General features: G+C 38.1%; 1 protein-coding gene across 1 annotated transcript in view; it reads left to right on the top strand.

Moving 5' to 3' along the window:
* LOC126376541 (uncharacterized) overlaps nt 1-23162 on the top strand; it is a 102107-nt gene that overhangs the window by 66359 nt on the left and 12586 nt on the right. The window contains exon 2 of the mRNA XM_050024007.1: nt 19385-19455. Coding sequence (XP_049879964.1) covers nt 19385-19455 — 71 coding nt within the window. The remainder of the gene's footprint in view (nt 1-19384; nt 19456-23162) is intronic.

Below are 23162 nucleotides of genomic sequence, written 5' to 3'. Positions count from 1 at the left end.
GGCACGTTGAGTTACGACATTCAATGTAGTTTAGCTGAAGTCAGCTTTAGGTGCTAACACAAAATAGCTTTTCTAAGCTATTAAAAGTTAAACATTTTTGAAATTATATTGTAAATGAAAGTGAGGAAAGTAGTTAAGTTATCATTAATTATGTATTTTCCTTGTTAACCAAGTTTCAAACGATTTCGAAAAGTGATAGTGATAAAAATGTATGGGGTTGGCATAAGATGACGTCAGTTGACTTGGTAATCCCATGTGTTTTTGTACCGTATATATTTTTTTTCGGAACGTCTCGTCCGCCTAAAACTACTGCTTATATGTATACATATTATCTACTTGGTAACAATCACAACTAATAAATCGTTGAAAACTATACAAAGTTATTGTACAAGGATATCGGCACGATCGTGTTATTCTACTGAAATTATAAAGGATTTGACGAGGTGTCTTTACTTAAAAGGTAAGTAACTAGGAAAATAATAAGAGGAAAATCAATTGTAAGTATTTGTCTTTTTAAACCAAATCATAAATAAAAAGAATAGGTCTAACACTACTACTAAAAACAACCAACTGAAAAGTATAAGAAAACAGCAAAACAGTGTTTACCATAACTGTACTATAACATCAAAACTCGCTCGACGTAGAGGGGAAAATAAGGCCACTCGCCGTAAAGAGACACGCTATTAGCAAGGGTCGCCGTTCGGAGAGTCGCTGTCAACGCTACAATTCCGTAGTATAGACGTCTTTTCATAACCTATATAGCCGAGGAAAAAAAGCTGCAAGAAAAACCTAGGTCCTAGATATTCTTGAAAAAAAAAAACGACAGAATAACAACTTAAAACGACCAGCCCTCCTATTTAAGTGAAAAACAGCTCTCACTAAGAAAAAAGGGTCAATAATGTAGATACTGGGATAACATAAATCAAGAGGTAATGTGTCAGGGTAAATCGAGGCCCGGCCGTAAGTCAGGCGTACGTGGCCAAGATACATGTTACTACTGGGAACGAACGGCTCGAGTGATATGAGATCTTCGAGTGGCTCATGTGCGCCTGGTACCTCGAGTTTGTAATTGAAAATTAAACTCGCTTTCACGTCTCATATCCGTAATGGGGTGAGGCAGAACCACTAATTACAAGTTTATCTTGCGACTTTTCATACGAACTCCACTGATGGACCATAAATAATTATGGTGATTGCCTATTGTTATAATGGTCCATTATGGTTATGAGATTAGCCACAATGCTTTACTTTAAGACTTATTTTACGAATTTTATTTATGAAATTAAGTAATAATGAGTTTGACAGGATTTCATTGATGACGTCATAAATCTTACAAGAGCCACACGCTCTTGTCGGTATACGAGTAGCTTTTTTTTGACGTGACTTATTGTAGATTTGCCGCAGATGGCATTAACTACTTGGCCGGACAAATGGGGAGCGCTGAAGGCTCTCACCCGGTACAACGTTTAAGACAACAGGCCTGAGGGTGCCCAGTTGGGCGCGAACCTCGGCTCAGGGCGTCAGGGCATCAGGTCTGAGAGGAAAAATATTTAAAAGAATTAATCGACCCTAGTGGGTCGATAGCGATAAGTGCTGAATGAGGGAAATCGTCGACCACGCCGGCGGGGTCGGTACCGGAGTCCTGAACGAGTAGCATTCTCTATTCATGTCTATCAAAGGCCAATCCTTTCACTTCCTTATAAGACACGACATTCACCTTCTCTTTCATTTGTTCCATGTAAGCTCTTCTTGGCTTAGTTATCACAATGATAAAAAATAAAACCATACACAAAGAACAATAAAGTCGAAGATTTCACCTAATAAATGTATGGCTTAGCAGCGGATTTAGTAAACGGAGCTAAATGCGATTAAGCCAAGTCGTAAGTCAACCCGCCTTAGCGACGAGGCTATTGCTTTGGCAAGCTTCTAAATACTTGTTCGGTTCCTAACAGATTATGGGTTCCTGGTACTTCAATTGAATTAGATTCCAATCGACATGAATTTGAACAGTTTGGGATGAATTGTGGGATAGGGCATGATGGAAACGATTATATTTCTTCATCATCATCATCATCATCATCATCATCAGCCCAATAACGTCCCCACTACTGGGGCACGGGCCTTCCCTATGGATGGATAAGGAGATCGGGCCTTAAACCATCACGTGGGCCCAGTGCGGATTGATGGTTATTAACGACTGCTAATGCAGCCGGGACCAACGGCTTAACGTGCCTTCCGAAGCACGGAGGAGCTCGATATGAAACTTTTTTTTGTGGTCACCCATCCTATGACCGGCCTTTTATTCATATTTCTTTTTTTCTTTATATTTCTTCAATCCTTGTTTATTAAAAACATTTTCCCTTTTAAAACAACCGACCGCCATTTCCCTGTCATTCCGCAATCCTTTCTTTTCTCTCGCTCTCTCTTTCACACACCTTTACGTTACGTTTCGTTCAGCCTACCATTCCTACACTCGGCCATCCTGCTCTCAGTCTGTCCTCAGACTAACACAGTAAAGGAGATAGGAATGCATAGAAATAACCGTCTGGAAACCTAATATTAATCCTCTTCATCTTGATAATCTATCTACTCCTTTTTCTTCCATAGTATATGTAGTAGTTTAAGTAGTGATATTTATTTATTATAACAATTATAATTATGTGTATTATTATTATGTAGTTTATGTAGTCGAAAGTGTATTTATTTTTATATGTACAAGTATTCCCATGCTGCACTATCCCGCTATATTACATAATATTCAATATCTCCTATACTTAAAGGTTGACTGGAAGGGATTGCTACTTAGCAATAAGGCCGCCTATTGTACTAATTCTATTTCTCTTTTGTTTTGTATTTTGTTTTTTCCTGTTTGTGCAATAAAGTATTTGTTATGTTATGTTATTAATTTATAGGCAGCCAAATTACTGAAATTATTTTGAAAACCAAAAACATATTATTAAAAATAAGGAAACGGTTTATTAAATCATATATTTGGAGCATTGCACTCTATGGAAGTGAAACGTGGACTATGACACAGAGAGACAGAGAGAGATTGGAAGCGTTTGAGATGTGGTGTTGGCGAAGGATGGAGGGTATAAGCTGGACTGAAATGGTGTCAAATGAAAAAGTGCTGGAAAGAGTTGAAGAAAAGAGAACCATATTGAAGACTATAGAGAACCGGAGAGGAAATATGATTGGCCACCTGATACGACACGATTCATTTATAACAAACATTATAGAAGGAAAAATTGAAGGGAAGAGAGGAAGGGGTAGACCTAGGATAACATTTATGAAACAAATAAAAGAGAAGGTGCAGGTCGTGTCGTATCGGGAGGTGAAGGTTTTGGCGTGAAGAAGAGAGGAATGGCGGTTACTCCACCGACAAGAGCGCAGCTCTTAAATAGAGAGAGAGATTTTTTAAGTATATCTAAAGTCATGTGCCGAGGTTTTTCTTGCAGCTACTTTTCCTCGGTTGAGAGAAGCTGCAGTAGTTTTAGGCGCATGAGACGTTCGGTAAAAAAATACTTAAACAATAAGTTGATGCCTGTAATATTCTAACCAAACTAGGGATCAGAAAGTGATACATTACCCACCGGAGGCCGTCTTTTCTTCATGGTTATTTTCAAGGTCACACAGCAACTATTGCTTGCGTGTCGTTACATTATTCAAGCTACCACCTACCACTACCCACCACCAGTGCCGCATTTAAGCGCAAATTGAAGTTTAAAAGAGAGAAGGAAGCTTTTCAAATAGTGACATCAGTATCATTAAGGTATTCACTAGTGCTGTAGTAACATTTAATAAAAGTAAGATGATCCGTGCGACGGAAGGCACCTCCGAAAATTGCATTTCTCGGTAATATGGGTTTCCTCACGATGTTTACTTTCACTTCGTGATAATCATTTATGATCCAAACACGACCTAACCGCCATTTAATAAAGAAAATTAATGAGTTTTTGATATTATGTTGACGCAGTAACTAATTTCAATATATTGAATATTAATGGGTTGGGAATTGAAATTATAATTACGATGAAATATTTGGACCGAACTTAATCAAATTACGGCGCTTGATTTAAATGATAATAGGTATTGGGTAAGAGAGGAGAGCTGTACCCAGCAGTAGGTGGATACAGGCTGAGTAGATAGTAGTAGTAGATAGGTATTAGGACTGTGACTGTGTTTATAGGGAGAGAGAAATTTTATTTTAAGACGGGTATACCGTCATTTTCTTATGCGCAGGAAAGGAAAGGGACGGATAATTGACAACTGTTACTGATAATTGTTTTGTTTAAGTTTTTTGTATAATTTTTAGGGGTCTGGCTGAAAATCGGCGTCGTCGGCTCCATGTGGGTCGATACGACATTAGCCGAGCTAGTACCCTTTTTAGTTTTAAGTCTTACATTTCATATTATGTTGAAATTTTAATATTAAGAAGTTAATGTAACGTCTTAAACCTAAATAATGATTTTATATATCTATATGTCAATTTTGAATCAATGAGTGAATGAATGATTAACCGGGATTAAAAGTATTATCGCTACCATTATGTTAATGAGTTATATATTAATTTACTGCCTCCATAGTGGCGTGACAGGCTCACAAACTAGAGGTCCCAAGTCTGAATCCCAGTGGGAAATCTATTACCACATTCATACTCATAACTTTCATCACAATTCAAGCACTAAAAACCAAACATCGGAAAATTGGATAACGATGATCTAAACCCAATAAATCGGGCAAAACGACGTGAAAGATGGATGCTCTGTACGTAAGCAGGACGCATATAGTGAACATGATTAATTTACGAGCGGTGTGGAAAATGTAGCCATAGAAAAAAAAATGCTACGTTCTTCTTATCGTGTGGGTTATGAGGTGGAATACCAAGGCTGATATTAGTGAGAAATCGTTACATGAGCCATGTCAGGGGCCTTAGGCGGCTCACGATCTGGAGGTCCCGGGTTCGACTCCCGGTGGGGATATGTCCCCACAAAAATTACTTTGTGGTCACTAGTTTAGTTAGAAAATTACAGGCTGATCACCAGATTGCCCGAAAGTAAGACGATCCGTGCTTCGGAAGGCACGTTAAGCCGTTGGTCCCGGTTACTACTTACTTATTTAAGTAGTCGTTACATGAGCCATGTCAGGGGCCTTTGGCGGCTCACGATATGGAGGTCCCGGGTTCGACTCCCGGTGGGGACATATCACAAAAATTACTTTGTGGTCACTAGTTTAGTTAGGAAATTTCAGGCTGATCACCTGATTGCCCGAAAGTAAGACGATCCGTGGTTCGGAAGGCACGTTAAGCCGTTGGTCCCGGTTACTACTTACTTATTTAAGTAAGTAGTCGTTACATGAGCTATGTCAGGGGCCTTTGGCGGCTCAATAGTAATCTTTGTATATAGAATAGTAATCGTTGATGAGGTTGGTACTCCACCTCACAACCCACACGATAAAAGAAGGGAGTCAGTCAGTGAGTGACAAAATCGTGGTATAAATCATTAAAATCTGAAGTATAGTAGCTATACATGTGTTTAACAAGACTATTACTATTTATTTTTATTTATAAAAAAGGTACACCAACAGCTTATATAATAAAACATTAAATAAAATAAAAGTTACATCAGGAATTAGACTGTTACATAAGCCAATTATAGGTGCACACAACATTTGCAATGTACATGTTGCAAACATGTTGCATGTTGTTGTTGTTGTTGTTGGTGTTGTTGTGTATGTTGTTGTTGTGTGTGTATGTGTGTTGTATGTGGTGGACTACTGCTATAATGCACTGCAATATATCCTGAGAACTTAGTTTATCTGGTATAATCCAAACCTGAGCTAAAAGGGTTAAAAAAATCGACGAAATGCTTCGAGAAAAGGTAGGTAGTGCCCTGGCGTTGCGCTTCGCTTTGCTCGCCTTGGCGCCCAGATCAGCCCGAAGTTGTAAAATAGCTTATTCTGGGGGTTAAAAATGCCACGTCGAAACAATTCGTTTAAAAAAGCAATATTGCAATTTGACATTTGCGTATATAAAAGTAAGCGCGCAATACCAACAAATGTCAAATAGCCATATTGCTTTTTTAGATGAATTGCTTCGATGTGGCCATTTTAACCCCCCTGATCTCACTGGCTGTCTCTATTCTTGAAATAGATCCCGAAACGAGATATATACCTACCTACGTATAAACAATCCGCCTTACTAGTCATATCTGAAAGTGTTTTCAGATATTCTAGGCTCAGGCTAGCTCAGACTCTATTCCAATCACATTTCAGTGTTACGTACATCGAAACAAGTTTGTTTCCTAATATTTATCAGTACTTTACATGGATTGGTTAGGTTCCACCAGTTTTTATAATGCTCACTTTTTTAGGCAGTTGGTAGAACCCTTGCCTTTGAGGTCGCAGGTTCGAATCCAGCGCAGGGCTAGACCAATGATTGTCGAATTTGTTTTCGAATTCACGTTTGGATCATAAATGATTATCACGTGCTCAGCGGTGAAAAAAATATCTCGAGGAAACCCACATTCCCGAGAAATGCATTATGTGACCTAATCCGTATTTAGGTTGAATTCCACCTTACAACGATAGAAGAAAAAATATCTATGATCCATACATGAATTCAAACTCATAAAGTCGGATTCAGTGGTTCAGAACTCGACCCGGGATTCAAACCTGTAACATTACGATGTAAGTCATACGTTCTCCGAACAGGGCTATTGCGTAAATGTATGTAGGTACCTATGTACATTACATTCCTTTTCATTCCGTGAAGACACTAGTTACAAAACCCTCGCAAGGTTTCACCAAATAAAAACCTTTGCACAAGCGATTAGCACCTAGAAAACAGCGAGTTTCTCTGCTGAGTTATCGCCTCCAAAAATGCATGGTTTCAGCCAAAATTCCAGCAATATATCAGCTAGACAGTGCATGTCTGATGCAGCGATAAAGCCTCATTTAGGCCTGCACGCGCGAACACACGACAGCGTTGTGGGCCTTCACTGTCAGCGAATAGGGACCAAATATCTATACAATTGAGGTAATTAAAACACATAATAACGGGTTCTTACCGCGTTTAAAGTAGGGATATGAGACTCCTGATATTTCGACACTGTTGCAAGTGCCATGATCACGAGATAATAATAACCGCGTAAACTATATCACAATTGAGGTAGTCAGAGGTCAACATTAACCTAGCATTATTTCGTTTTCTACAGGGTCCGCTTAAATAACCTGAACATTTGACAGGTCCGGTTTTTTACAGAAGATAGATAGATAGATAAAATACTTTATTGAGCACAATGGACACAAAATACAGAGATAATGACAACATATACAGAAAAGCACAACAGGCGGCCTTATTGCTCATGCAGCAATTTCTTCCAGGCAACCAACTAAGCGACTAGGCAGTCGAAGTAAAAAACCGGACCTGTCAAATCTTCAGGTTTACGCAAGCGGACTCTGTGAAAAAAGGGATGGCGAATATTGTTAAACCCCGAGAGAGTGTTTATATTTTATTTATTTATTAATTGAGGCATTATACGAATTGAATTATTATGTAAAAGTTGCGTAAGGAAAAGTGCTGACAGAAAATAATGCCATATTGAATTATGGCAACCACTTTGTTTTTCACGATACGAATGATACGACTGCCTTGCCAGTGTTGCAATAAATTATTTATTGCTATCGTAAATATTTAAGTGACAAGAAAGGAGGAAAAGGCGAACTTATGAGATTCGAAGTCATACAGGGTGTTAGAGACACCGTACCGAATATTGAGGGGTACCTACACCTCCACGAGATTTCGCAATTTTATATGCGCAAATGTCAAATTGAAATTTTGTAGTATGTAGCCCTGCATAGCATAAGTTTACGACTAAATTGGGGTAGTCAGGGGTACAACCATCTCAAGATGAACTAAGTACCCACACCTCCCCGAGCTTTCTGTTAGACCAACGTGATAGGCGGTTACCCGTATCGCCGTCTATTTACCAAACTCCGAAGGCGGTATCGATGAGTATTCCCAACTCGCAAGTCAATATGGTACAGAAGTTACGCCAGAGCCCCTAGAGGTCCAGTGAATACTATCGTCAGTAAACACATTACTAAACCAGGCGGTGTTAATACTCTATGGAACTTGCCTACGTGAACGGTTAGGTAGTAAAGTTCGAACTTCATTCCATATTCTGAATAGACAAGAACTTCTCTCGTGCTGGTTGCTAGAACCTTCATTAAACCTGATATCAGGATTACTATTGAGCTGCCAAAGGCCCCTGACATGGGTCAACTTAAATAAGGTTTATTACTTAAGTAAGTAGTAGTCCAACTGCTTAACGTGCCCTCCGAAGCACGGATCGTCTTACATTCGGATAAACAGGTGATAAGCGTGCAAAGTCATAACCAAATTAGGGACCACAAAATGATTTTGTCCCCACCGGGATTCGAACCCGGGACCCCCGAATCGTGAGCCCAATGCTCAACTCAACTGGACCACTGAGAGTGGGCGGGCAGGGCAGAGCCACAAATAATCAGAAGACATGACGTCTTGATATTTATGCATTTATAATATGATGATAAGTAACATTGTGTGTTACACTGTTTCATGAATTATTTTAAAAAGGACAAAATTCTCAAAACCCTAAGCCATTCAATCAAATTCAATCAAATCCAGGACGTTTTAAAGAAAGGCCAGGTCAAGAGTAATATACTCTAAACCGGCGAGCATGCATGAACTCTTTCATCAGGAGAGTCTTTGGTCTCTCTTTTCCCTGTCACGGAAGCATTGACTATTTTGAATGAAGTTTCAAAGTTTGTCAATATAGACCTGTTTTTTCCCCTATAAGTAAATAAAATTGTTCATTCTGCGTATGTGTATTTGACTATGTAGTTAATTTGATGACTAACTTGAATTATGTTACCTACTTTGTTTATTGATCTCTGATTATGTTATTAATATTAATTATAATTTGTTTAGACTGAAATGACTTTGACTAATGTATTAATTTAATAATTTATAGGTAATTGGTTAATTTTTGAATTTTTATTCGTTATTATGTTGACTAAATTGTCTTATATGCAATGATATCGATTTGGGATTGAATCCTGTAATGATACCATTTATTGTAAAATGTAAATGTGAATAAATGAAATATTTAGTATTTAGTATCAGAGTGGAAGAAGAGTGCAGTGTCAGGATCGTGGTAAATGGAATGTCATGGTCTCTGCGTGTTAAATCCCTTGGCTGATTCACGACATGCCCGAGAAGACCACTAAACGCTTCCTAAGTTTCTAAAAAGTTCTAACTTAACAAATTAGGTCTACTTATATAAAATAAAAATGTCCTTAGAAAAGGTTCAGTACGATCTATTCTGAACCCACGTGCGTGTGTGAAACGCTTGATGAATGTGGAGGAAGCAAGAGAAGTGTGTCAGGATCAAAGCAAATGGAGTTCAGCAGTGAGAAATAGGCGTTTTGGATTTGCTTCGGCAAATGGAATTCAGCAGTGGGAAATATGTACGTATAAAATAAAAATTCAATCCGTCTAAATGGATTGTTAAACAAAGACCTTAGTAATAAAATTAAGAATATTAAAACTCGTTTGATCAAACAGAAGTTTTTTCATTAAGTCTGTCCTCTAGGAGGACACAAAGAGGGCGGGCCGAGAGGACAGTTGTTTACAGTACCTAGATCCCTCCCGTTCCCTCTGGCCTCACATGCTCATTAGAGGGTGGCTGTATTGCTCTCTCGTTGCTAATTAACATTATTATGTACTTAGCTGCAGTTGAAAGTCACACTAATAATTTTAAATGTGAAAGTAACTATGTAGTTCTGACTGTTCAAATTCAAATTAACGGCCTCTGTGGTCCAGCGGTTGAGCGCTGAGCTCACGATCCGGAGGCCCTGGGTTCCAATCCCGGCGGGGACATATCACAAAAAATACTTTGTGATCCCTAGTTTGGTTAGAGTCCCTGGTTTGTGAAGAAGAAGTACATAGACCGTTTTTAAAAAAGTACATAGACCGTTGGTGAAAATATGCGAGACCTACGCAGAGGCTCATGGGCTCAGATACAATGCATCCAAAAGCGAGTTCATGGTGTTTAATACAGGTGCTAAAAGCTACCAAAACGTGCCTGATATAACGTTATGTGGCTCTCCATTGAAAAAAGTGGATAAGGTGAGGTACCCAGATACATTGGATCTCTGATAATTTGTCCGATAATGTAGACATAGAAAGGGAGCGCAGGGCGCTGTCTGTTCGCTGTAACATGTTGGTCCGCAGATTTTCGCGTTGTAGTGAACAAGTAAAGGCGACGCTTTTCAAAGCGTTCTGCCAGTCGTTCTATACGTGCGGTCTGTGGGTCAGCTTTACGCAGCGAACTTATGGAGCTCTGCGTGTTCAATATAATAACGCATTCAGGATGCTGTTCGGACTGCTGCGTTATTGCAGCGCCTCATTAATGTTTGCAGAGGCGCAAATTAATTGCTTCTATACCATCATGAGGAAACGTTGCGCCTCCTTACTGCGCCGCGTGCGCGCCAGCTCGAACAGTATCCTGAGTGTGTTAGCAGACCGGTGGGACTCCCCGCTGCTGAAGCGCTGGATGCAGCTGCACGCTGCTGTGCCAAGGGTCGCGCGTGTGTATTAGCTTAAGTTGTATAAGTTGTTACTAACATTAGAATATAAGTTGTTTGTTACTAACATATATGGATACAGTCCGAATTAAATAATTTGAATTTGAATTTAGCCCGGAAATCACCTCCTAAGGGGATGAAAGATAAAAAAATGTTTGTAAGTTCTTTGCAGTATTAGGCTAGTTTCCAACTAGTCAAATCAACAAATCATTTGTATAAAAAAGCACACTGTTCCGTCATAGAAAAACGTGATAAAATGTCTGACTTATTTACATTTTTCTTGATAAAAATCATAAATAAGTTAAATAGAAAAAAGAAAATGTCTGTAATTTCTTTGTGACAGTTTTAGATCTGTCTATGTTTAGTATTAATGAGACTTTCATAATTTAGATTTGGTCTAGGATACTAACGCCGTCTACATTTTATTTAGAAGATTAGGCATATCAGCAAGTATAGAAACAGCTCCTCGGTTACATAATACATAACCTCAATTTCGGGGCATCTATTTGGCTCGTCATTAGAAGACCCAGTCGGCTGGAAACGTCGTTAAATTGAGTAATTTCATTCTCGTTACGTACTTGACTACGCTTTGATTGAGCTCAGTTGACTGAGTTTTGGCCACGTCGATATAAATGTAATTCGGTACAATTTTAGACCAAGAAAGAAAATATCAAGTATTTTATTTTATCAAGAAACAAAATTAGAAATAAATTTCGTTTACATAATGACCATCAATTTAAGAGTCAAGCTTTTGTCGGTGTAGCATTCTCCATTTTTGTCTATTAAGGGCCAATTCTTTGACTTCCTTATAAGACACGACGATCCCCTTTTCTTTAATAAAAAAAACGTAGTCATTAAAACCGTATTAATTTATACATTATAGAAATGTAATTATCGGGATAGCGCTAGGAGAAGATGATAAAATAATTTGATTATCTCCCTAGCGTTATCCCGTTTCTCACAGGGTACGCTTATCTAACCTGAAGATTTGACAGGTCCGGAGTTTTTACTAAAGCGACTGTCTGCCTGACCTTCTAACCCGCGAAGGAAAAGCAGCACAATTCAAGTTAGATCACATACCTCGGACGCATTTCTCGGGAATGTAGGTTTCCTCGCGATGTTTTCCTTCACCGCTTCACTGTCACATTGATGAAAAATAAAACGAAACGCAAAGACGAAGATTTCACCTATTAAAGCCAGCACATACAGGTTCTAGGTAGGTTCGGAACATATTATGACTGAGCAGAAAAAGCGGCGCAAGAAAGTCGTCAAACCCGCGGGTTTCTTTTTAAATTTATTTGATTAAAAAGAAAACCTATAAGTTCACTCCCGAGCTTCAGTCAATTATGTATAGACGGATTTATTCTGTTTGATCATTATAATACAGGGTGTTAGTGACATCGTAACCAAAATTTAGAGGGCTGATGGAGCCCATAACCTCGTAACGTCGAAGCATATTACGATTTCGAAGTAATAAACGACGGTGGTACCTTGAAAAGGACCAAATTTTTGTAGTCGTAAAGGCCGAGCACTTCAAGTACAAATTTTAAAGTGTTAGAGTTATCCGATTGGGTTCAAATTAAGTGGAGACCTATGTAAGGATGAATAGAAGACATTTTTGAAAAAATTACGTTTTTTTTTAGTTCTTCTAGAAGGACTCCCGGTTTAAGTCACTACTTTTAGTAAAATCTGAAAAATATTATTATTATAAAGGGTTATGTATTTTTTCATTAACATACATACCTATTTGTACGTCATAAATATGTGTATATTCTTACATATTTAAATATAAAATAAGTAACGAGTTTTAGTTTTTATGATGTAGTTTGTGATTAGTCCCTCTGGAAGTACATTACGTTTTTATTATTAGGAAAGGAATTAATTCATGGTGTCAGTTTGGATCATCATTAGAAGGCAAAAGGAAATAAAATGAAGACGGTAGTTTTTTTTTTTAATAATAAGATCACGTAAGCAAGTCAGTCTATATCGGTATGATTTAATCACATATAACAATTTAAAAAAGTATTTGAAAAATATCTGGACATGATACCTAAAGTCCCTTGCAAAGGACTAAAAAAGTTTGCTTTTATATTGCTAACGATATAGATACGAAATTGATAAAATAACTAAGTCATGTTGTTGATTATTATATTACCTGCGATTTCTGAAAATAATGTGTGTGAAAAACTACGAAATTCGATTAATAACTTGAGTTGTTTTTGACCTCTTCGCCGTGTGCGCACCATCTTTACCAATAAAATGACAAATTACGACAAGTGATACATATTTCTTTTTTATTAAAGCCACCTATTCACGAAATTGAATGAACTAGTTCATAGACAAAATACTTTTTTTCTCAATCGGCGCAAAGGTTTGAATTAAATTGACAGGCAAAATTTTGGTACTTTTAAAAGTACCTTCGTTGATTATTAGAACAAACTATTTCAAAACCTTCGGCCTTTATGACTACAATTATTTGGTCCTTCTCAGAGGACCCCAGGGCTTACGAGGATAATTCTAAATTGATATCAAGTGGAATTTTCCGTTGCAAAAGTATGGAACTGAAAATAATAAAAAAAAACACAATCAATTTTATGAATTTTCCAAGAAGAAATTACACTTGATATCAACTCAGAATCGTGGTCTGAATCATCCCCTTCAGTATTCGTTACAGTGTCACTAACACCCATACATACTTGTATGGCTACTTGTACGGTCACGAGCATTAATATGTATACACTTTGGCACCATGTCACATTAACTTTTTTGACAAATTGAACTGTAAGTCTCACTAAATGTCAAATATGTTAGTGTGAAAGAGTCCTAAAGTGGGTACATTATATTGCTCATGACTGTACTGGGTGTAAGTGACTTCGTAACGAAAACGAAGAGGGATGATTCAGCTCATTATTCTGAGTTAATATCAAGTGTAATTTTCCATCGCAAATGTAAAGAATTAAAAAAAAAACTCAAAAAAGTAATTAATTTTGCGATGGAAAATTCCACATGATATTAATTATTAACTCAGAATCATGGTCTGAATCATCCCCCTCAGTATTCGTTGCAATGTCACTATCACCCTGTGTACTCAGGAAATCAGAAATCAGAATCATTTATTCAACATAATAAAAGTCAATTAAAAACATTTTTGAATTCACATCATTTGGCAAGGTCTGCCCACCTCATTAAGGATTACCTACGGACGTGTGGTTAGTGACTTCGTAACAAATACCGAGGGGGATGATTCAGACCATGATTCTTAGTTAATATCAAGTGCGGGTTTCTACTTATCGATGTAAGTGGTCGTTACATGGGCCATGTCAGCCTCTGGCGGCTCAACAATAACCCTGACACCATGGTTGAAGGTTTGTAATTCACCTTAAAACCCACACGTTAGAAGAAGAATATCAAGTGGAATTTTCTTGTCGGAAAAATTTATGAAAATTTTGTGTTTTTTTATAACTCTTCTCTTTAATTTCTTTTTTACTTTTTCTTTATAAAATTCTTCTTTTTTTATTATTTATTCTTAAATTAAAACTATTTAATTAAATTTATTCATCTATACTTATAATAAATCTGTAGAGAGGTCAATTCTGTACATTAAATATTTTTTCAAAATAACTATCAGGGGGTGATAAGTGATCGATACTGATGCCAAAAATGCAATCAGTAAAATTTTTGTCTGTCTGTCTGTCTGTCTGTCTGTCTGTCTGTCTGTCTGTCTGTCTGTATGTTCCTTATAGAAACAAAAACTACTGGACGGATTTTAATGAAACTTGGTACAATTATTCTTCACACTCCTGGACAGGTCATAGTATACTTTTCATCACGCTACAATCAATAGGAGCAGAGTAGTGAAGGGAAATCCTTTTGTATGAAAAACCTAAACCACTCAAGTTAGACGTTTGAAATTTGGCATGAAGGTACCTTAGATACCGTAGAGGTGCACTAAGAAAGGAATTCCCGAAATTCCTACGGGAACAGGAATTAGCGGGAAAATCCTTTTGTATGAAAAATCTAAACCACTCAAGTTAGACTTTTGAAATTTGGCATGCAGGTACCTTAGATAACGTAGAGGTGCACTAAGAAAGGAATTCCCGAAATTCCCACGGGAACGGGAATTAGCGGAAAAATATTTTTGTATGAAAAATCTAAACCATTCAAGTTAGATGTTTGAAATTTGTCATGCAGGTACCTTAGATACCGTAGAGGTGTACTAAGAAAGGAATTCCCGAAATTCCCACGGGAACGGGAATTAGCGGGAAAATCCTTTTGTATGAAAAATCTAAACCACTCAAGTTAGACGTTTGAAATTTGGCATGCAGGTACCATAGGTACCGTAGAGGTGCACTAAGAAAGGAATTCCCAAAATTCTCACGGGAACGGGAATTAGCGGGAAATACCTTTTGTATGAAAAATCTAAACCACTCAAGTTAGACATTTGAAATTTAGCATGCAGATACCTTAGGTACCGTGGAGGTGCACTAAGAAAGGAATTCCCGAAATTCTCACGAGAACGGGAATTAGCGGGAAAATCCTTTTGTATGAAAAATCTAAACCATTCAAGTTTTGACGTTTGAAATTTGTCATGCAGGTACCTTAGGTACCGTGGAGGTGCACTAAGAAAGGAATTCCCGAAATTCCCACGGGAACGGGAATTAACGGGAAAATCCTTTTGTATGAAAAATCTAAACCATTCAAGTAAGATGTTTAAAATTTGGCACGCAGGTACCTTAGACACCGTAGAGGTGTACTAAGAAAGGAATTCCCGAAATTCCCACGGGAACGGGAATTAGCGGGTAAATCCTTTTGTATGAAAAATCTAAACCACTCAAGTTAGACGTTTGAAATTTGGCATGCAGGTACCATAGGTACCGTAGAGGTGCACTAAGAAAGGAATTCCCAAAATTCTCACGGGAACGGGAATTAGCGGGAAATACCTTTTGTATGAAAAATCTAAACCACTCAAGTTAGACATTTGAAATTTAGCATGCAGATACCTTAGGTACCGTGGAGGTGCACTAAGAAAGGAATTCCCGAAATTCTCACGAGAACGGGAATTAGCGGGAAAATCCTTTTGTATGAAAAATCTAAACCATTCAAGTTAGACGTTTGAAATTTGTCATGCAGGTACCTTAGGTACCGTGGAGGTGCACTAAGAAAGGAATTCCCGAAATTCCCACGGGAACGGGAATTAACGGGAAAATCCTTTTGTATGAAAAATCTAAACCATTCAAGTAAGATGTTTAAAATTTGGCACGCAGGTACCTTAGACACCGTAGAGGTGTACTAAGAAAGGAATTCCCGAAATTCCCACGGGAACGGGAATTAGCGGGAAAATCCTTTTGTATGAAAAATCTAAACCACTCAAGTTAGACGTTTGAAATTTGGCATGCAGGTACTTTAGAAACTTAAAGCTTAGTTGCAACAGAATATTACAAAATTCCCACGGGAACGGTAGTTAGCGGGAAAAAACATTTGTATGAAAAAATCAAATCTAAATAAAAGGAGAAACTGACTGACTCAGTGACTGACATATCAACGCATAGCCTGAACGGCTAAATGTAGGCATTTGAAATTTGGAAGGGACATAGCTTAGGTACCGTAGAGGTGCACTAAGAAAGGAATTCCCGGAATTCCCACGGGAACGGAAATTAGCGGGAAAATCCTTTTGTATGAAAAATCTAAACCGCTTAAGTTAGACGCTTGAAATTTGGCATGCAGGTACCTTAGTTAACTTAAACCTTAGTTGCAACAGGATATTGCAAAATTCCCACGGAAACGGGAGTTAGCGGGAAAAAAACATTTGTATGAAAAAATCGAAACCGCGTAAGATAGATGTTTTCAATTCAATTCAATTAAATTATTTATTGCATTCCATGTAGTACAATGGGGTGTTACATAGGCATAGGAACTAAAACATGGACCCTGTAGGGCACAGCAACGTTGAAGGGAAGAGAGGAAGTGTGTATTAAAATTAAAACTCAATGAACAATCAATTAAAAAAAAATCAATTCAATCAATTGATTCAATCTAGCATGCATGCATACCTTAGTAAATATAAAGTATATTTTTGGCTGTATTTTGAAAAATGGGAGTTATTGGGAAAAAAATTGTATGAAAAAATCTAAACTGCATAAGTTAGATGCTTGAAATTTGATATGCACTCCCACACACACAAAGATCTCTCTCTTATATAACACGCCACGCGGACGAAGTCGCGGGCAAAAGCTAGTAAATAATAAACAAAACAGAACGTAAATCCACCACAGGCTTGGTCACTCTTTTGTGTTTTTTTTTTTAATTATTAGTAGTATTAGTAGTAGTATTAGTTTTTAAATTATAGTTTGTGTTTTTTAAATTATTTTGCGAAAATTCCACTTGATATCAACTCAGAATTATAGTTTGAATCATCTCTCCAAGTTTTAGTTACGATGTCACTAACACCCTGTATGCGTTTAATGTGGTAAGTAAACCAGTATTTATCGCGTACGTTGTTTACAGAGTAATAATTCGCCTCCGCATAACTCATGAAAATTTAATGAAATCCGTTAAAATGAATGAGAGCCGTTTTGTCTAACTGGTGTTTCTCGTTAGCAATTTGCTGTAATAGAGGTCTGTGCTCTGCCATAAAGGGTCGTTAACTGGATGATGTTGTTTTGGTTGAGATAATAATAAATTTTATTTTTATTTTTTATACGTTTGGCCGTTTAGGCTGTGCGTTGATATGTCAGTCAGTGAGTCAGTCAGTTTCTCCTTTTACACAGGGTGTTAGTGACATCGTAACGAAAACTTTGAGGGATGATTCAGGCCATAATTCTGAGTTGATATCAAGTGGAATTTTCCGTCGCAAAAGTATGGAACGGAAAATAATTTAAATAAGCTCTAAGATTTTTATGACTTCTCCGACAGGAAATTCCATTTGATATCGACTCAGAATCACGGTCTGAATCATCCCCTTCAGTATTCGTTACAGTGTCACTAACACCCATACTTACTTGTATGGCTACTGTATGTTCTTGTATGGGGTGTAAGTGACATCGTAACGAATACTGAGAGGGATGATTCAGCTGATTATTCTGAGTTAATATCAAGTGGAATTTTCCATCGCAAAAGTATAGACTTGAAAATAATAAAAAAAAAACTAAAAAAATAACATGAATTTTGCGACGGAAAATTCCACTTGATATTAATTCAGAATCATGGTCTGAATCATCCCTCTCAGTATTCGTTACGATGTCACTAACACCCTGTATATTTAGATGCCATGGCCGCAGATGGTCGGGCCTTCAGCTCGCCCCATACAAGGTAGAGGACCCAACATTGTCATCTCTCCTCTTAATGCGTAGGTTGTTGTCCTCACAGGAATTCAAAGCCATAACAAAAACAGGATGTGCAACTAAGCAACGGTTGACATTTTAAGAACAGACCGCCTCCGTAGACGAGGCTACCTTTTTAATTAAGCTAGTAATAAGTTCAAATTCTATTGTAGAGCTCCGTCGATCAAACGCACTTATAGGTTAAGTTTAGTTTTTCAAAAAGGTCAACAACTACCACGACATTTGACATACATACATAAACTCACGCCTATTTCCCACCGGGGTAAGCAGAGACTATAGAATTCCATTTGCTTCGATCCTGACACACTTCTCTTGCTTCCTACACATTCATCAATCGCTTCATAGACGCACGCCGGTTCAGGGTAGAAAAACCTTAGAAAAGGTTTAATACGATCTTTTCTAATTATAGGTGACAACGGCATGAAATGGACTTACAGCAAAGATAAACTAGCCTGAATCTAATTGTACAAAAGAAAAGCAAAAAAGTAAAATGTAGCAAATGAATCTATGCTTCTATGCTGTTCAGGGAGCAAATAAAAAACATAGAAAACGTTCAGCTGCTTGTCTTCCCGGGCATGTCGTAAAAACCGCCAGAGGGATTGCGTCCTCTAACATGATGGACTAATGTTATGGGCGATAGGCTGATCCCTTATCACCATAAGGTTCATCATATCCAGCTTACGACATCGTATCAACAGTGGCTGCAAGTTGTCTTTGATTACTTGTGGCTCTGCCCACCCCGTTAGGGATTACGGGCGTGAGTTTATGTATGTATGTATATAGTAAGTGAATGTATATATGTGTGTATTATTTTCGTTAAATGAAGCAGTAAACAAAAAAATTATGTACTACCTTTTTTCTTTTATTTTTCTTCCAATAATCGTACTCCAATAATAACATTACGAGGTATTCACGGTTAATAACAGACACGTGTTACGAAAGCGAAGTGAAGTGTGAACCAATTTGAGGAAGCGTAGGAAGGAATAAGCTTGTATTGCTCTCTGAATCGATAATAGGAAAACAATGGTGCTAATTCCCGTAAACACCATCTAATTTTACCTTAAGTTATACCTATCATTTTCTTATCCGCCGAAAAGGAAAGGGACGGGTAATCGACAAGCATAAAATTTATGGAACACACGTCAATTTTAAGCATAAATCTGAAACAACCGTCTAAAAATTTTACATTCACGAATAACCCGCCAGAATTATGTTGGCAGCACACGTCAAACGGTTTGCATACCAGCGAGATACCTTTTTGATTCGCCCGGGTAATTCATTTTATTAGTCGGGTGACACAGCTGAGTCCTCCTTTTCTTAAAACTCTCTTTAATATCCAATGCAAAGCTTAAGGACCTACCAGGCGCACAGAAATACAAAGGGATTCCAATGTAAATCAGCGCTATTTGTTTCAGGAACCGAATCGAGAGAACCGCGTCCAAGCGATGGCGGGGCTCCGTGAGGCGGATCGTCGCCGCTACCATTTGTGAGTACTGTTTCTTTAACTCTTATTTTATTTATGACAGCCTGGTAATTTTATTTAAGTGTTTGTTACGAATACCCAAATTTAAACGGTTTTCCGATCACATAAAAACTTTTCTCGTTTGAACTCAATATACATCAATGCGGAAAAATTTAAACTCGGGCGGAATTCAAACCCGGGACTTGTCAGACTGTTTATTTAACCTATAGATAAATAAACATGAAGCTGGGTAAATAATCAATAATAATATTATAAAATTATAATTAAGTATGACAAGTAATGGCCTCCGTGGTCCAGTGGTTGAGCGTTGGGCTCACGATCCGGAGACCCCGGGTTCGAATCCCGGTGGGGACATATCATAAAAATCACTTTGTGATCCCTAGTTTGGTAAGAACATTACAGGCTGATCACCCGATTGTGCGAAAGTAAGATGATCCGTACTTCGGAAGGCACTTTAAGCCGTTGTTCCCGGTTACTACTTACTGATGTGTATGTAGTAGTTACATGAGCCATATCAGGGGCCTTTGGGGGCTCAGTAATAACCCTGACACCAAGGTTGATGAGGTTGGTATTCCACCTCACAACCCACACGATAAGAAGAAGATTATGATAAGTGGATGGTTAAATTTAGATATCATATGGCGGGTTTGTGTCGCATTAAAGTTCTTGCACAATATTTCATATTGTTTAGTTTTTCGTAAAACTGTGGTCCTGTGGTAACAGTGACTAGCTTGAACTTATAGCTGAACTTATATAGACGGCAATACGGCTCACCACCTATCACGTTGGTTTAACAGAAGACTTTGGGAAGAAGCTCCAACAGAAGGTGTGGGTACTTAGTTCATCTTACGATAGATGTACCTCTGACTACCCCAATTGGGATGTCATCATCATCATCATCAGCCCATTAACGTCCCCACTGCTGGGGCACGGGTCTTCCCTATGGATGGATAGGAAGATCGGGCCTTAAACCATCACGCGGGCCCAGTGCGGATTGATGGTTATTAACGACTGCTAATGCAGCCGGAATCAACGGCTTAACGTGCCTTCCGAAGCACGGAGGAGGTCGCGATAAAAACTTTTTTTTTTTTGTGGTCACCCATCCTATGACCGGCCTTTGCGAAAGTTGCTTAACTTCAACAATCGCAGACCGAGCGCGTTTACCGCTGCGCCACCGAGCTCCTCAATTGGGATTTAGTCGTCAGCTTATGTTTTATATTAGAAAAAGATGGCAACCATCAGGGCCCATCAAACCGCAAGTACCAGGCTGTCATAACCTAACAAGAAGGCAATGAAGTGTAATAGCCGCAATAAAGTTCCATTCACAGAATAATATCCGACACAAACGGAATTGCTTCGGAACATAAAGATGAATAAAAACGATTTGAATGAGAATTCTGCAGATTCACTCGTAATGTCGGTCTTGAGGTTTCAATTTCTACTTTCGACAGCTGCACTCGAATGGTTAGAAGTTATTGAACGTCATTTGTCATTCCTTTAGAAAGATATATTGTTAGTGACATCGTACCGTTGCGTTGTTTCATTTCCATTCTTCTGTCGTGTGGGTTAATGAGGTTGGTGTTCCACCTCAAAACCTCATCAACCCTGGTGTCAGGGTTATGATTGAGCCGCCAAAGGCCCCTGACATGACTCATGTAACGACTACATATTTATATTGACGGTTTTCAATAAAATATACATTTTTAAATTTAGGTTCTATGCAGCTTCTGAAAATAATTAAAAAACAAGTAAAAAAATATCCAAGAATTTTCCGACAGGAAATTCCACTTGATAATAATTCTAGTTTTTATCCTCATTGTATTTTATATTAGCTTTACTTGAAAAGTAAAACGAATCCATCAGCCGACGATGAACCGCGGGTACCAGGCTTTCATACCCTCACAAGAGGGTAATAAAAAGTAACTGCCTCAATCAAGCTGGATTCACAGATGCTAGCGGATGTAACGACCGCACGATGGTTTAATACAAAGTGATTAAAACGTTGAATAGGAAATTAGGTATGCAAAGGAAAAGACGCTTCCTCAATTTAGCAATGTGGGTAGACACACTCAGAGTAACCTCCATCACAAGATGAACTAAGTACCTTTTATATCAACTCAGAATCATGAGCTGAATTATCCTTTAAAGTTTTCGTTACTATGTCAGTAACACCATGTTTGTATAACTGCTTATACGTCGATCTCCTTTTTAAATTGCTAACGTTGCTAATAGCGAGCAAAACAAAATTCTGCTCCAGAAATTCTGGGTTATGTAGCAAATGTGTAGCAAAATAGAGACATTGTAGCTATAATATCTACGCGAGCGTAGCAAACTGCGTAGCGCTGCTACGACGTTAATGGCTCTGTAAAATGAACAAAGTTGAAATCTTTAATGCTGTTTTCAAAGAAGTTCTGTCAACAAGCTACATGTGAAAAGCAAAAACACATTTTATTTTAAGTATAACATAAATAAAATTTATGAAACAAATAAAAGAAAAGGTGCAGGTCGTGTCGTATCAGGAGATGAAGGATTTGGCGGGAAGAAGAGAGAAATGGCGATTACTCCACCGACATGAGCGCAGCTCTTAAATAAAGAGAGAGAGATAACATAAATATTAAGTTAACATAAATAAATATGAATTCAAACTCAACATTCATTTTATTCTTCTTCTTCTATCGTGCGGGTTGTGAGGTGGATGACGAATCTCATCAACCCTGGTATCAGGAATATTATTGAGCCGCCAAAGGCCCCTGACATGGTGCATGTAACGACTACATACTTACATTAGTAAGTAACTGGGACCAATGCAGAAACACGGAACATCTTACTTTGGGAAATTCGGGTGATCAGCCTGTAATGTCCTAGCCAAACTTGGGATCACAAATAGATTTTTGTGATATATTCCCACCGGGATTCTGGGACCCATTGGACGCGGCCGTTATTTTTTATTTATTTATTTTAATAATATATTTATGTGTATTGTTTTTTGGTCGAAATCATTTTATGAAACTGTCCTTTGTTTGGTAAAGACTTTTCAGGCTTGAATCACCTGATTGTCTGAAAAAGTAAGATGATTCCGTGCTTTGGAAGGCACGTTGAGCCATTAATCCCGGCTATTATCCGTAAAAACATCTCCACCAACCCGCAGTGGAGCAGCCTGGTGGAGTATGTTCTATACCCCGTCCGGTTGATTGATGGGAGGCCTGTGCCCAGCAGTGGGACGTATATAAGCTGTTTATGTATGTGTGTATATAATTAATTATTAAAAAAAACACATAGTCGGTGTGGGTTGAAAATCAGTGTTGCCCTCTGGGTAAATTTTCACTGAACCCTGGCCTTTTTTGGTGAGCTTCGGCACCCATATACCTTTATGTTTTCCAACTAAATATTAATGTGTGTATATTTTAATGTTATAAAAGTATATGTGTGTCGTAGGTTTTACCTAAATAAACTTTTTATAATTATTATTTGTATGTCGTTTCCATATCTCGGGACTATGGAGTCCCGGACTTTTGGAAGGTGTGCGTGGGGCCGAAGCCAACACGTAAAGGCCCCTTAAGACAATTTAATATAATTGTGATGTGACACCAACCGGCGATTATCCCTGTATGCACTATGGGAGTGCACCCAAAGACAATCCCCGGTTCGTGTAGGACTATTGCAGATTATGGGAACAAAGGGAATGGGAAGGAGATGGGGGGATTATGGGG

The sequence above is a fragment of the Pectinophora gossypiella genome, chromosome 21, assembly GCF_024362695.1.
Source record: "Pectinophora gossypiella chromosome 21, ilPecGoss1.1, whole genome shotgun sequence".
Lineage (NCBI taxonomy): Eukaryota > Metazoa > Arthropoda > Insecta > Lepidoptera > Gelechiidae > Pectinophora > Pectinophora gossypiella.
The sequence above is the reverse complement of the archived record's forward strand: the minus strand, read 5'-3'. Positions and strand labels throughout refer to the sequence as shown.